Here is a 10,437-nt window from a genome sequence, read left to right on the forward strand (position 1 = left end):
TTTTTTTCTCTTTTTTGTATATCAGTATTACACAATTTAAAAAAAATACACGGGTTCCGGCCATTGACAGGCCAAAACCTAAAAAATTATTTTTTTAAGTCTGACACAATTATCAGGCAATCATGAGTGCAAAATACGAGGTGATTCCGGCCATTGACAGGCCATAACCGAATTTTACTGTTCATTCAGGTTATTTTAGTGATTATTTTTAAATCTAAGTTATTTTGTAAATATAATATTTTTTTGGACTATTTTAGTAAAATAGCCGAGATAATCCTATAACATATTATTGGAAAACATTAATTAAAATGTGAGATTTTAACCGCAAATGAAATGATTTGCCTTGTACCACGGCTCAATTGTTTTGTATGCCTCAACTGAACTCTCAATTGTCTGTACCATTCTCTAAAACAAAGTCCTCCAAATCAAACAGATTCAAAGATTGCACCACCGCCGTCAGATCAAATTGAACTTACCCAAATTACAAATCAGAGTATATAATGGTAATAATAAAGCGAGGGCAGATGTGATGAAAGGAGGGGAGGCGGCGCTCCGGTTTTTGCAATTGCTCTCCCGACCAACCCTGTTGTTTGGCTGTTTGTTTTCAATAAGTAAATTAACTAAACACATCCACTGCCCCTTCTTTTCCACTTTCAATCCCTACGTTATTCACTCTCCACTTGATCTCCTCTTTGATTAGTATTTGCTATTTTTAGTTATTTTTCGTCGAAACAACTAGTTTCCGAGATCCGTCAAGCGTGATGGCGGCTTCCTTGCGATTTTCTGGTCTGAAAACGCCTCCGACTTATTCATTTCCAAAGCAGACGACTTCTTTACAATGCCATTCAGCGTCGCCAACTCTGCTCAGTTTTGCTGCATTTAGGCCTTCAAATTCTTCTATCTTGCGTAATATCAGCCTAAGACGCTGTTGTGAAAGTAGAGTCTTTAGAGTCTGTTGTCAAGGAGGGAATGTGGATGTTATCCAACGGAATGAGTTTGAAGCAGCAAGTTCCGGAGAAGCCGAGAATCAATTGACGTGTGTAATGAAGTTCGGTGGATCCTCAGTGGCTTCCGCTGAGCGAATGAGAGAGGTTGCTGACCTTATACTCAGTTTCCCCAATGAAAGACCAGTCATTGTCCTTTCTGCCATGGGAAAGACTACCAATAAACTTTTGCTGGTGATTCATCCATCAATTTCTTAAGCTATAGGAATACAAGGGTTTGCTAACAAGTTGGTTTTTTGTTTGATGATTAGGCCGGAGAAAAAGCTGTTAGCTGTGGTGTCACTAACGTAGATGCCATAGAAGAGTTGAACTTTATAAAAGACTTGCATCATAGGTAAGAGCAATTGAAATGATTTTCTTCCCCCCCCCTCCCTTTTCACTCCCTTGGGTGTTGGTTCTGATTGAAATTTGCTATCTCTTCTTGTTAATTGTAATACCCAGGACGGCTGATGAGCTTGGAGTGGAAAGGTCGATTGTTGATGGTGAGTTTATAATCTACCCTTGGGTTGACATCAAGTCTTTTTGCTTCAGTTTCTCATTGACGTCTCTTCTTCTGTTCTTTTAGTTTAGGGTTACTTATGATGGTTTCTGTCTTGCCTTTTTTGTATGAACAACCCTTTTGTAGGTCACCTAGAAGTATTGGAGCAGCTCTTAAAGGGAATTGCTATGATGAAAGAGTTAACATTACGAACAAAAGACTATTTAGTTTCGTTTGGAGAGTGCATGTCTACAAGGATTTTTGCAGCATATTTGAATAAAATTGGTGTTAAGGCCCGTCAAGTAAGTTGTTTCCCTTCTGTTTTGCTGTATCTAGGTTTTATATATGTAGGTATAGTCATCAAATAATTTACTCACCATGAAAACTACTTTTGACTTCTCTTTTTAGTGGGAGTGTAAAACATTCCTAGATGTATGTTTTTCTAACTCTAAAGTTGAATTTCTTTTGGTTCAAAATTCAAATTGTTTTAGGGTACTAGACCTCTCCATGATTCACTTTTAATTACATTTATGCATAGTACTCTTTTCCCTGCATTTCCTCATAACCACCACCATAGTGAGTCAAATTATAAGTCAGTGTCCTATATGCAGTATGACGCCTTTGAAATTGGTTTCATTACCACTGATGACTTCACAAATGCTGATATTTTGGAAGCAACTTACCCAGCTGTTGCAAAAAGATTAAATGATGATTGGATCAGTGATCCTGCAATCCCAATTGTCACTGGATTCCTTGGAAAGGTAGAAAAGCTGTATATCTTTTTGAAATGATTTCATTCTTAAACAAGAGCTTCTTGGTGGGATCGTTTGGTATTGCTTTTTATCGTGTTAACTTCTGATTGTAGGGGTGGAGATCTTCTGCAATTACCACTTTAGGAAGGGGTGGTAGTGATTTGACAGCCACAACCATCGGAAAAGCATTGGGGTTACGAGAAATTCAGGTCAGTTCGTATGTCCAAGGTCTGAACCTGCTGTGTACGATGATACCCTTGCCTTATTTGTTTCTTTTCATTTTTTGGGATGGATGCCATCATTTTAATAATCAACAAGCATCTATATGTGCAGTATGTACTGCAGACCAAAAGTTGTAGCAAAAGCTTGGAAATATGTACTCACCAGTTTATACTCTGTTTATAGTAATGGTTTTTTTTCTAGAACAAATTATAACTGTATACATTCCTTCATTACAGGTATGGAAAGATGTTGATGGTGTTTTGACCTGTGACCCTAACATATATCAACATGCAGAACCTGTCCCGTACCTGACTTTTGAAGAGGCAGCTGAACTTGCTTACTTTGGTGCTCAGGTGCTATATATTGATTTGCTGCTTTTTCCCCTCCCTTTGTTTCTTAGTAACTATCAAGCTTTGGTGAATAACAGTTGCATATTGTTTGTTTGACTAATCTATTGTGCTTTATTCTTGGAAGTAGTTTAGTTATCATTTAATTGATTGAAGAATGGCTAATTGAGTAAATTTGGATGTTTGTCATGCCCTACCTCAGGTTCTGCATCCGCAATCTATGAGGCCAGCTAGAGAGGGTGATATTCCTGTCAGGGTTAAAAATTCTTACAATCCTAATGCTCCCGGAACTCTCATCACCAGGAATAGAGATATGAGTAAGGTCTGTAGCAGCTGATTGCTTGTTTAATGTTTTTCAATGAAATTTCAACTTCTTCAGTCATTTTTTCCCTATTGCAGGCAGTACTGACCAGCATCGTTTTGAAGAGGAATGTCACCATGCTGGATATTGTCAGCACACGCATGCTTGGTCAATTTGGCTTTCTTGCAAAGGTTGGAAGGCCATTTCTTAAATTTAGTGCTAATTGTCCGTTTGGTTTTTTTCGTACAGTTGATTTGATCTCTTTTATGTGTGCAGGTATTCTCGATCTTTGAAGATTTAGGTATCTCAGTGGATGTTGTAGCTACTAGTGAGGTCAGTACTTCTTTGACTTTGGATCCATCAAAACTTTGGAGCAGAGAGTTAATTCAGCAGGCAAGTGTACGATTCCGTTCTTCATGCTTTGATTGATATTACCTTGTACAGATGTTATATCTGTATGCCGACTGATTCTGAATAATTTCTTCACTGTTTGTATCACTTTATAGGAACTTGACCATGTTGTAGAAGAACTCGAAAAAATTGCCGTTGTCAATCTTCTTCAGCACAGATCTATCATTTCTCTCATTGGCAATGTCCAGAGATCCTCACTTATTCTTGAGAAGGTACTCCTATAATTTTCTGTCATGCTAAAACTTGTAAATCATCTTCTAATTTGAATTGAAGATATTCGAAGTAAGCAAACATAGAGTCTGTCAATGGATGACAATCTTGTTTAGAAATGTAAACATTGGTATTAATGGATAATGGAATGTGATGCAGGCATTCCACGTGTTAAGGACCAATGGAGTGAATGTTCAGATGATCTCTCAGGGTGCATCTAAGGTGCCTACTTTTCTTTGAGTTGGTCATTTAATAACTTTCATTTATTGTGATGCAAGTATAAAACGGAGCTTGTGTTGGTACTTGTTAGGTTAACATATCATTGATAGTACATGACACTGAAGCGGAGCAGTGTGTGAGGGCTCTTCATTCAACATTCTTTGAAAGCGATCTCCCTGAATTAGATCAATGAATACAATTAAATAGTCAGTCATTGGCTTTACGAAATTATTGTTCCATGTCAATTCTCTTAAGAACTTGTAGCAGATTCATAACTCATTGCAATCGAATACACAATTAGACTGTTTTCCTGTTTGATCACCAATCCAAGATTGGTTTATATGTATGCTTTTTTACCTCTCAATTTCCATTAGATTATTCTTTTTATTAAAAAAAAAAAACACCACGAAGGTGGATAAAACCGAGAATACAAAATTTGTTAATTTAATGATCAAATGAATATTATTGTTGAGGTTAATTAATTTTGGTGAGATTAAAAGCAAAGATGATAACGAGATTAGATATTGTAGTGATGAGATTAAAAATCAGTGATTAATTGTATTTGGAATGTAAAATGATTATTAAAGAGGTTGTATTATATTTTGTATGTAAAATAAATTAAATAATAGATTTGTATTTAGTTAAATAATAAATAAGATAAATTATATTTGTATCTACTTTTTTTTATTAATTATATAGCAACGTATTTATGATTAATTTATATAAAATTTATTATACATTTATTATAAAGATCAATATTTTATATTTTATATAACAAATAAAAAAAGTAAAATGTTTGCTTATATATTTACATTTTTTAATTGAAAAAAAAAAACCAAACTAGAAGGATAAGAGTAGAGTGTAGAGGGTTGAATAGGAAATTATGCCGTCATTGCAATGGTTCAGCAGTGAAAATAGGGACCTCCAGCGTGTTGAAAACACCCAACTGAACTGAGTCATATTCTATCAAAACGCTAATTTACATAACAAACGAACAAAACAGAGGGTTAGACCTGATCTCAATTGGCCTGAAAATGATTCTTTTTTTCAATCATTTGACTAACAAATTATTAATATTTACTTGCATTTTCACCAAAAATGTTCCAATATTACTTTTTATTATCTTGTATATATATTACACATTAGTTTAAATTGTCTTCCGTCATAGTATGATTATGATCTCTTTACTATGTCTACATTTGATATTTAATTCCTTTACTCATATTTGATGTAATTTAGGTTAAGTTCTGAGTATTCAGGTATACAATTATTTATGTGGTTCTTCGAATGTTGTTATGTGTTTTTTACAAGTAATACTTTAGTTTGTTAATTTTCGTCTGAATTGTTGCCATATATAAGCTTTAATTTACCAATTATAATTTGGATTATTTTAGTTTTGTGCTTAATTATCGTATTTATATTTTGATTATACTTGTTGAATTTCAAAAATAAAAAATACTTTAACCCTAATTTTTGGGTTTGAATAGAAAACATTTTCCATTATTTATAGGTTGAAGAACACTTTTCGGCCGCATGAATAATGCCGAACAGGGCTAAGACCCTTAGAGCCAGAATAAAAAGGCTCTTTTAATGGGCCGATTTCTTAGCCTGTCAAATCGCTACCTATATAATAACTCGCGATAAGGTAATTACTACATTTTATTTTAGGGTTTACAGAGAGGGAGAGAGAGAAAAGCAAGACCAACGCCATGGCTTGCACTATTGACTTCCGCCGCCTTGATGAAGGCTTCGGCGGCAAAACGTACAAACGAAAGCGACAAGAATCTCAGATCGTTGCCAATGACGACGAGGCTGCCCCCGCCGCCGCTTCCATGGACGTGGATGATTCTTGCCCCCCACCCGCAAAGCGTTCAGCCGTGCCTTCCTCGGACGACCCCAATAAACCCACCTTCGGTCAACCCACCTACGACGGCGTGATTGCGGGTAAGGTGTCTGGTAGGAACTGGAAGCAGCCAAGAAAGCAGCGTGCGTCAGCGAAGCACGTGAGCATAAGGAGGACGAGCTTGGAGGAGAGGGAGAGGCAAAAGGAGATCAAGAGAGCTTATAGAGAGAGGATTAACGAGTTGAAGGAAGAGATACGGCAAAATAAGGTGGAGAAGAGAAAGAAGAGAGAGGAGAGAGAGAAGAAGAAGAAAGAGAACATATTGAGGTCTGGAACTAAGTTTCAGAAGATTACTAATCCTAATACTTTGAAGAAGATTGCTAAGTCCAAGCACAAGAAGTTGCTTCAAGTTGTCCCTGATGAATTTCTTCACAAGAACAAGTGATAATGATAACAATAATACCTTTGTTTTGTTTTTCTTGTTTTTTTTTCTCAATGTGTACTTCATTGCTTTATCTGGGATTAGTGAAATTAAAATTTAGTTTGGTTTCTTTTGAAAGACAAGTTGAATTGGATAGGGAAGGAGAAGGGATATTATGTTTTGATTGATTTGATGAATATGTAAGTGCAAATTTTGATGAAATTAAATCCCCTTTCAACGATTTAAGCTGTAAGCTTGTTATGCATTTCATTAAAATGCCTCACTTGCTATAACAGCAGTTTGTACTACAAAAAATGAGCAAAGCAAAACCATTACAGCATGCATGTTTGACTTCAATCTGAATGCAATATCCCCTTTAAGAGGTCGGAGTTCTGCAAATACTGAACAAAGAACTGCTAAAAAGCAGCTTGATATGCTACCATGCGCGGCCTCATAATCTATTGCTTTGCTAGTTTGCTTCTCACTTACTCAACTAGTTCGTCTATCAATCCCTCAGATGCGGCAGGCAAGACCAGTGAATGATTCAACTAGTTTGCCTATCAATACCTGAAGTCCAGAGTCTCCTTGAGGTTCCTGCTCCTGCAACCCAATAATTTTGCTGCGACGTTGTGGAAACTTTAGGCCAAAAATGCCATGACTGTTAATTACTTTAGTCCTTTTTACATTCTATTCCCACTTCCATGTACAGATTCAAAGTCCCGACTTGCCAATGCCAGAGCGCACCACGCAGGCTGTCTCTCCACTTCTGGTTTCTGAAATGATACCATATCTATAACCATCAAAACTGAAATGCCAATACATTGTGAAAAACTCCACATCAATGAACAGTCATTCTGTGCGATAGAAGTTTCACCACTAAATGAATGAGCTCCAGAATGGTTGTGATCTTATACAGAGGTGAAATCAATTATGCGATGGAAGATCAAGCCATTAACAACGCAATAACCCCTCTATAAACTACCAATAATCCCCACAAGAGCAGATGCCATCCTTAAAATGATGGAACCTGCTTGAATCCCTCACCGTAATTTCCCTTCTAATGATCTTTGAGATTACCTTGATTGCAGCATGGCAGTCTGTACATGCCCGTAAGTTCTTTATTACCAGTATTGGTGATCCTTCAGGTGTACTTATCAGCGCAAATGCAATTGCTAACCGCTCACTATGGTACTTAAGAGACTCAATTTTGATGTTCTCATCTACATCATGAAGGGCACAACTTGTATCAGGCTTGTAACCTTCCTTCTCCATCTGTTTTGACAACATCTCTATCTTTTTCCGGATTTCCTCCATTTGAGGATGTAACATGTCATTTGCTGAGAACACATGAAGCTTGTGTCTTATTTCAACCCAGCTATAAGCTGGAACCTTTCTAATTCCACGCTCCCTCATTGCCTTCTTTACCTTCCCAACATTGTCCCACTGGCCTGCGGCCGCATAGATATTAGACATGCTGACATAAGCAGCAGCATCTCTAAGCACCTCCATACTGAATAGCTGGTCTGCTGCTTTCCTAGCCAATTCTTGGTTCTTATGGATCCTACAAGAATTTAGAACTGATGACCACATAATCTCATCAGGATCGAATGGCATTTCATCCATCAACTTCTCTGCCTCGTTAAACTGTCCACTCCGGCATAACATATCAACCATAGATGCATAGTGTTCTTTTTTAGGAACAAGATTGTGTATTCTGGTCATGGTTCTGAAATACCTCAACCCTTCTTGAACAAGTCCACAGTGACTGCAAGCAGATAAAACACTGAGGAAACTGACAGAATCTGGCTGGAAACCTGACTGAACCATCTTTTCAAATGAGTCAAGGGTGGCTTTAGCATCACCATTTTGAGCATGGGCTGAGATCAAGGCATTCCAAGAGACTATATTCCTTTCAGACATGTCCTGAAAAAGTTGAATGGAATCTTTTATGGAACCGCATTTTGCATACATATCCAGAAGTGCACTTCCTGAAAAAACATTTGACATATAACCTGATCTGATTACAAATGAGTGGATTTGTTTCCCCAGTGATAGTGAAGCCAAATTTGCAGATGCTTTTAAGATGCTAGCAAATGTGGCCTGATCTGCTCTTACACCAGCTTTGTGCATCTCATTGAACAGATTCAGGCCTTCCTCATGGAATCCTCTCTGAACATAACCCGAGATAATGGCTGTCCATGGAACTGTGCTTCTCTTGGCCAGACTCCTGAATATCTTTTCAGCTTCTTCAAATCTGCCACATTTTGCATACATGTCAACTAAAGAATTCCCAACCACAAGTTCTGAATCAGCTGTAGTCACAACAGCCAGGGTATGGATTTGCTGCCCCATTCGCAGGTCTAGTACATTTGCTGCTATACTCAACATGGTTGCAAATGGGAATTGCCTCCGTTTAAAGCCTGTAAACTGCAATTCACGGAAAAGGCTAATAGCTTCTTCATGTTGCCCAGACCACGCATAGCATGTGATGATTACATTGTAGGAAATGCCATCCAAGTCTGGCATCTCATCAAATAGCTTCCCGGCTTCAACTAAACAATCGTACTTGGAGTAGAAATCAAGCAATGCATTCCCCACAAAGACATTCCCAACGAATCCAGTCTTCACCAAAAACCCATGAATTTGTTGCCCAAAGGCCAAGTCATTTAATCTAATAGCAGCACTTAAAACTCCAGCAAAAGTGAAATCAGAAGGCTTGAAACCTAAATTTTGCATCTGCAGGAAGAGGGTTATTGCGTCCTCAGTTAGACCATCTTTTGCGAACCCATTGATCAATGCATTAAAGGAAACAGAATCTCTTTCAGGCATGTCCTCAAAAACCCGTGAAGCAAAATCAAGGTGATCAGTTTTGCAATAAGAATCAACCAGAGAATTGCAGATTATGATACTAGAATGGTAACCCAACTTAAGAACAAGACCATGAACTTGAACCAATTCGTTGTCAGCCTCAGCGTCATTGCAACCTGATAAAAGAGTAGCAAAAGTCACAGGATCAGGCTGTGTATCATGTCTTCGCATCTCAGCGAAAAGCTTAAATGCTTCATGGAACTGACTCTTCTGCACGTACCCACCAATGATGATGGTCCATGTAACTGCAGTTCGATCAAGCATGGTATCAAACATGTGTCTAGCTTTCAAAAGATCTCCTGATTTGACATAACCCGAAATCATCATGTTTGTAGAGACAGTGTTCCTGCTAGGCATTTGGTCAAACACTTGACGAGCTGTCGAGAGATAGCCCTTTCTGAGGAGGTTCTCAACCATGAAGTTGGAACGGCATGTGTTTGGATCAAAACCCGTTTTGATGCTTCGGGCGTCGATGAAAGTTTCGACATTTTGGACGGAGATGGGAGGTTTAGAGGGTGCAAGTGAAGAGAAGTTTTTAAGTGCAAAGGCTGGTCTGTATGGTTTCATTGGGAGTGTCAACCTAAGCGCCGAAATGGGCAGAGGTTCAGCACAGTAATTGACCTCCACTTGTGTCGTAGAGATGGGAGAGTGAATCAATTCAACTTTTATTACCGTTCCAAAGAATAGTTTACGTCGGTGCCAACGACCTTGAGGAAATTTCTTGCGGCGATTACTTGGGTGATAGAAATAAATTACTTTTAGAAGTAAATTTGCAGCGATTGGCATCAGAGCTGTCTCGGATACATGGATGCTTATTTCTACTTCGTCATTCCAATTTTCACGATTGTTTGGTCACATTTCCGATTCTCACGTATGTTTGGTTAAATGAAATGTAAGGTAGCGTTTGTTGTTTTGGAATCTAATTGCTTGTTTTCTAGTTTTTACTTATTTGCTTCTTCTTTTTTAAATCATTTTAAAAAAATTTAATTGTCTTTTTTTTTATGTTTTCATTTTCCAAAAAAATAAATAAAATGAAAATCACATTTGTTGAGACCTTAACATGTTTGTATCTCTTATTTGAACAGTTGATCGAACACCAATCTGGGCATGCCATTAGTATAATTAAGTGCAATGTTAAGTTAACATTTTTTTTTACTTTGATTATTATGGTGTGTTACATTATCAGCGGATGATCCTTAAGCTTGTTTTATTATATCTTGATTTCTACTTATTGAAATTAATCTTGTTTTATTATATCTTGATTTCTACTTATTGAAATTGGGAAAGGTAGAACGAGGATGATTCAACAATTCCATATCAAGTCTTATCCTCTTTACTTATTATTTTTTGCATTTTTGTGT

General features: G+C 37.4%; 3 protein-coding genes across 7 annotated transcripts; 2 read left to right on the top strand and 1 right to left on the bottom strand.

Moving 5' to 3' along the window:
* Window positions 1-396: 396 nt before the first annotated feature.
* On the top strand, window positions 397-4,262 carry LOC107935849 (aspartokinase 2, chloroplastic). 4 transcript variants are annotated; one of them, XM_016868472.2, is made up of 13 exons: window positions 397-1,178; window positions 1,256-1,338; window positions 1,446-1,486; window positions 1,630-1,784; window positions 2,094-2,243; window positions 2,348-2,443; window positions 2,693-2,809; window positions 3,006-3,125; window positions 3,203-3,295; window positions 3,381-3,503; window positions 3,611-3,727; window positions 3,885-3,947; window positions 4,036-4,262. In XM_016868472.2, the coding sequence occupies exons 1-13, from the start codon at window positions 762-764 to the stop codon at window positions 4,135-4,137; spliced, it is 1,677 nt and encodes a 558-aa protein (XP_016723961.1). In that variant the 5' UTR covers window positions 397-761; the 3' UTR covers window positions 4,138-4,262. The 4 variants fall into 4 exon arrangements, with proteins under 4 accessions (XP_016723961.1, XP_016723962.1, XP_016723963.1 ...); XM_016868473.2 differs by having other exon boundaries at window positions 403-1,178; window positions 3,381-3,497; XM_016868474.2 differs by having other exon boundaries at window positions 409-1,091.
* A 1,218-nt stretch (window positions 4,263-5,480) lies between these two features.
* Window positions 5,481-6,449, top strand: LOC107935844 (MAP7 domain-containing protein 2). Its single transcript, XM_016868464.2, has one exon. It carries the CDS (start codon window positions 5,654-5,656, stop codon window positions 6,230-6,232), a length of 579 nt encoding a protein of 192 aa, XP_016723953.1. The 5' UTR covers window positions 5,481-5,653; the 3' UTR covers window positions 6,233-6,449.
* LOC107935843 (putative pentatricopeptide repeat-containing protein At2g01510) lies at window positions 6,280-9,986 on the bottom strand. Of its 2 annotated transcripts, XM_016868463.2 has the most exons (2): window positions 7,286-9,986; window positions 6,280-6,981 (listed from the first exon to the last, which is right to left on the bottom strand). In XM_016868463.2, exons 1-2 carry the CDS (start codon window positions 9,860-9,862, stop codon window positions 6,889-6,891), a joined length of 2,670 nt encoding a protein of 889 aa, XP_016723952.1. In that variant the 5' UTR covers window positions 9,863-9,986; the 3' UTR covers window positions 6,280-6,888. The 2 variants fall into 2 exon arrangements, with proteins under 2 accessions (XP_016723952.1, XP_016723951.1); XM_016868462.2 differs by having other exon boundaries at window positions 6,280-9,986.
* Between the last annotated feature and the right edge of the window lie 451 nt (window positions 9,987-10,437).

The sequence above is a fragment of the Gossypium hirsutum genome, chromosome D07, assembly GCF_007990345.1.
Source record: "Gossypium hirsutum isolate 1008001.06 chromosome D07, Gossypium_hirsutum_v2.1, whole genome shotgun sequence".
Lineage (NCBI taxonomy): Eukaryota > Viridiplantae > Streptophyta > Magnoliopsida > Malvales > Malvaceae > Gossypium > Gossypium hirsutum.

Bases quoted from the DNA above. Each gene is read 5' to 3' on its own strand.
- LOC107935849 (XM_016868472.2), top strand. From the start codon at position 762: ATGGCGGCTTCCTTGCGATTTTCTGGTCTGAAAACGCCTCCGACTTAT. The intron at 1,487-1,629 runs GTGAGTTTATAA...ACCCTTTTGTAG, and splicing joins GGAAAGGTCGATTGTTGATG to GTCACCTAGAAGTATTGGAG. The intron at 3,504-3,610 runs GTACGATTCCGT...ATCACTTTATAG, and splicing joins AGTTAATTCAGCAGGCAAGT to GAACTTGACCATGTTGTAGA.
- LOC107935843 (XM_016868462.2), bottom strand. From the start codon at position 9,862: ATGCCAATCGCTGCAAATTTACTTCTAAAAGTAATTTATTTCTATCAC.
- LOC107935844 (XM_016868464.2), top strand. From the start codon at position 5,654: ATGGCTTGCACTATTGACTTCCGCCGCCTTGATGAAGGCTTCGGCGGC.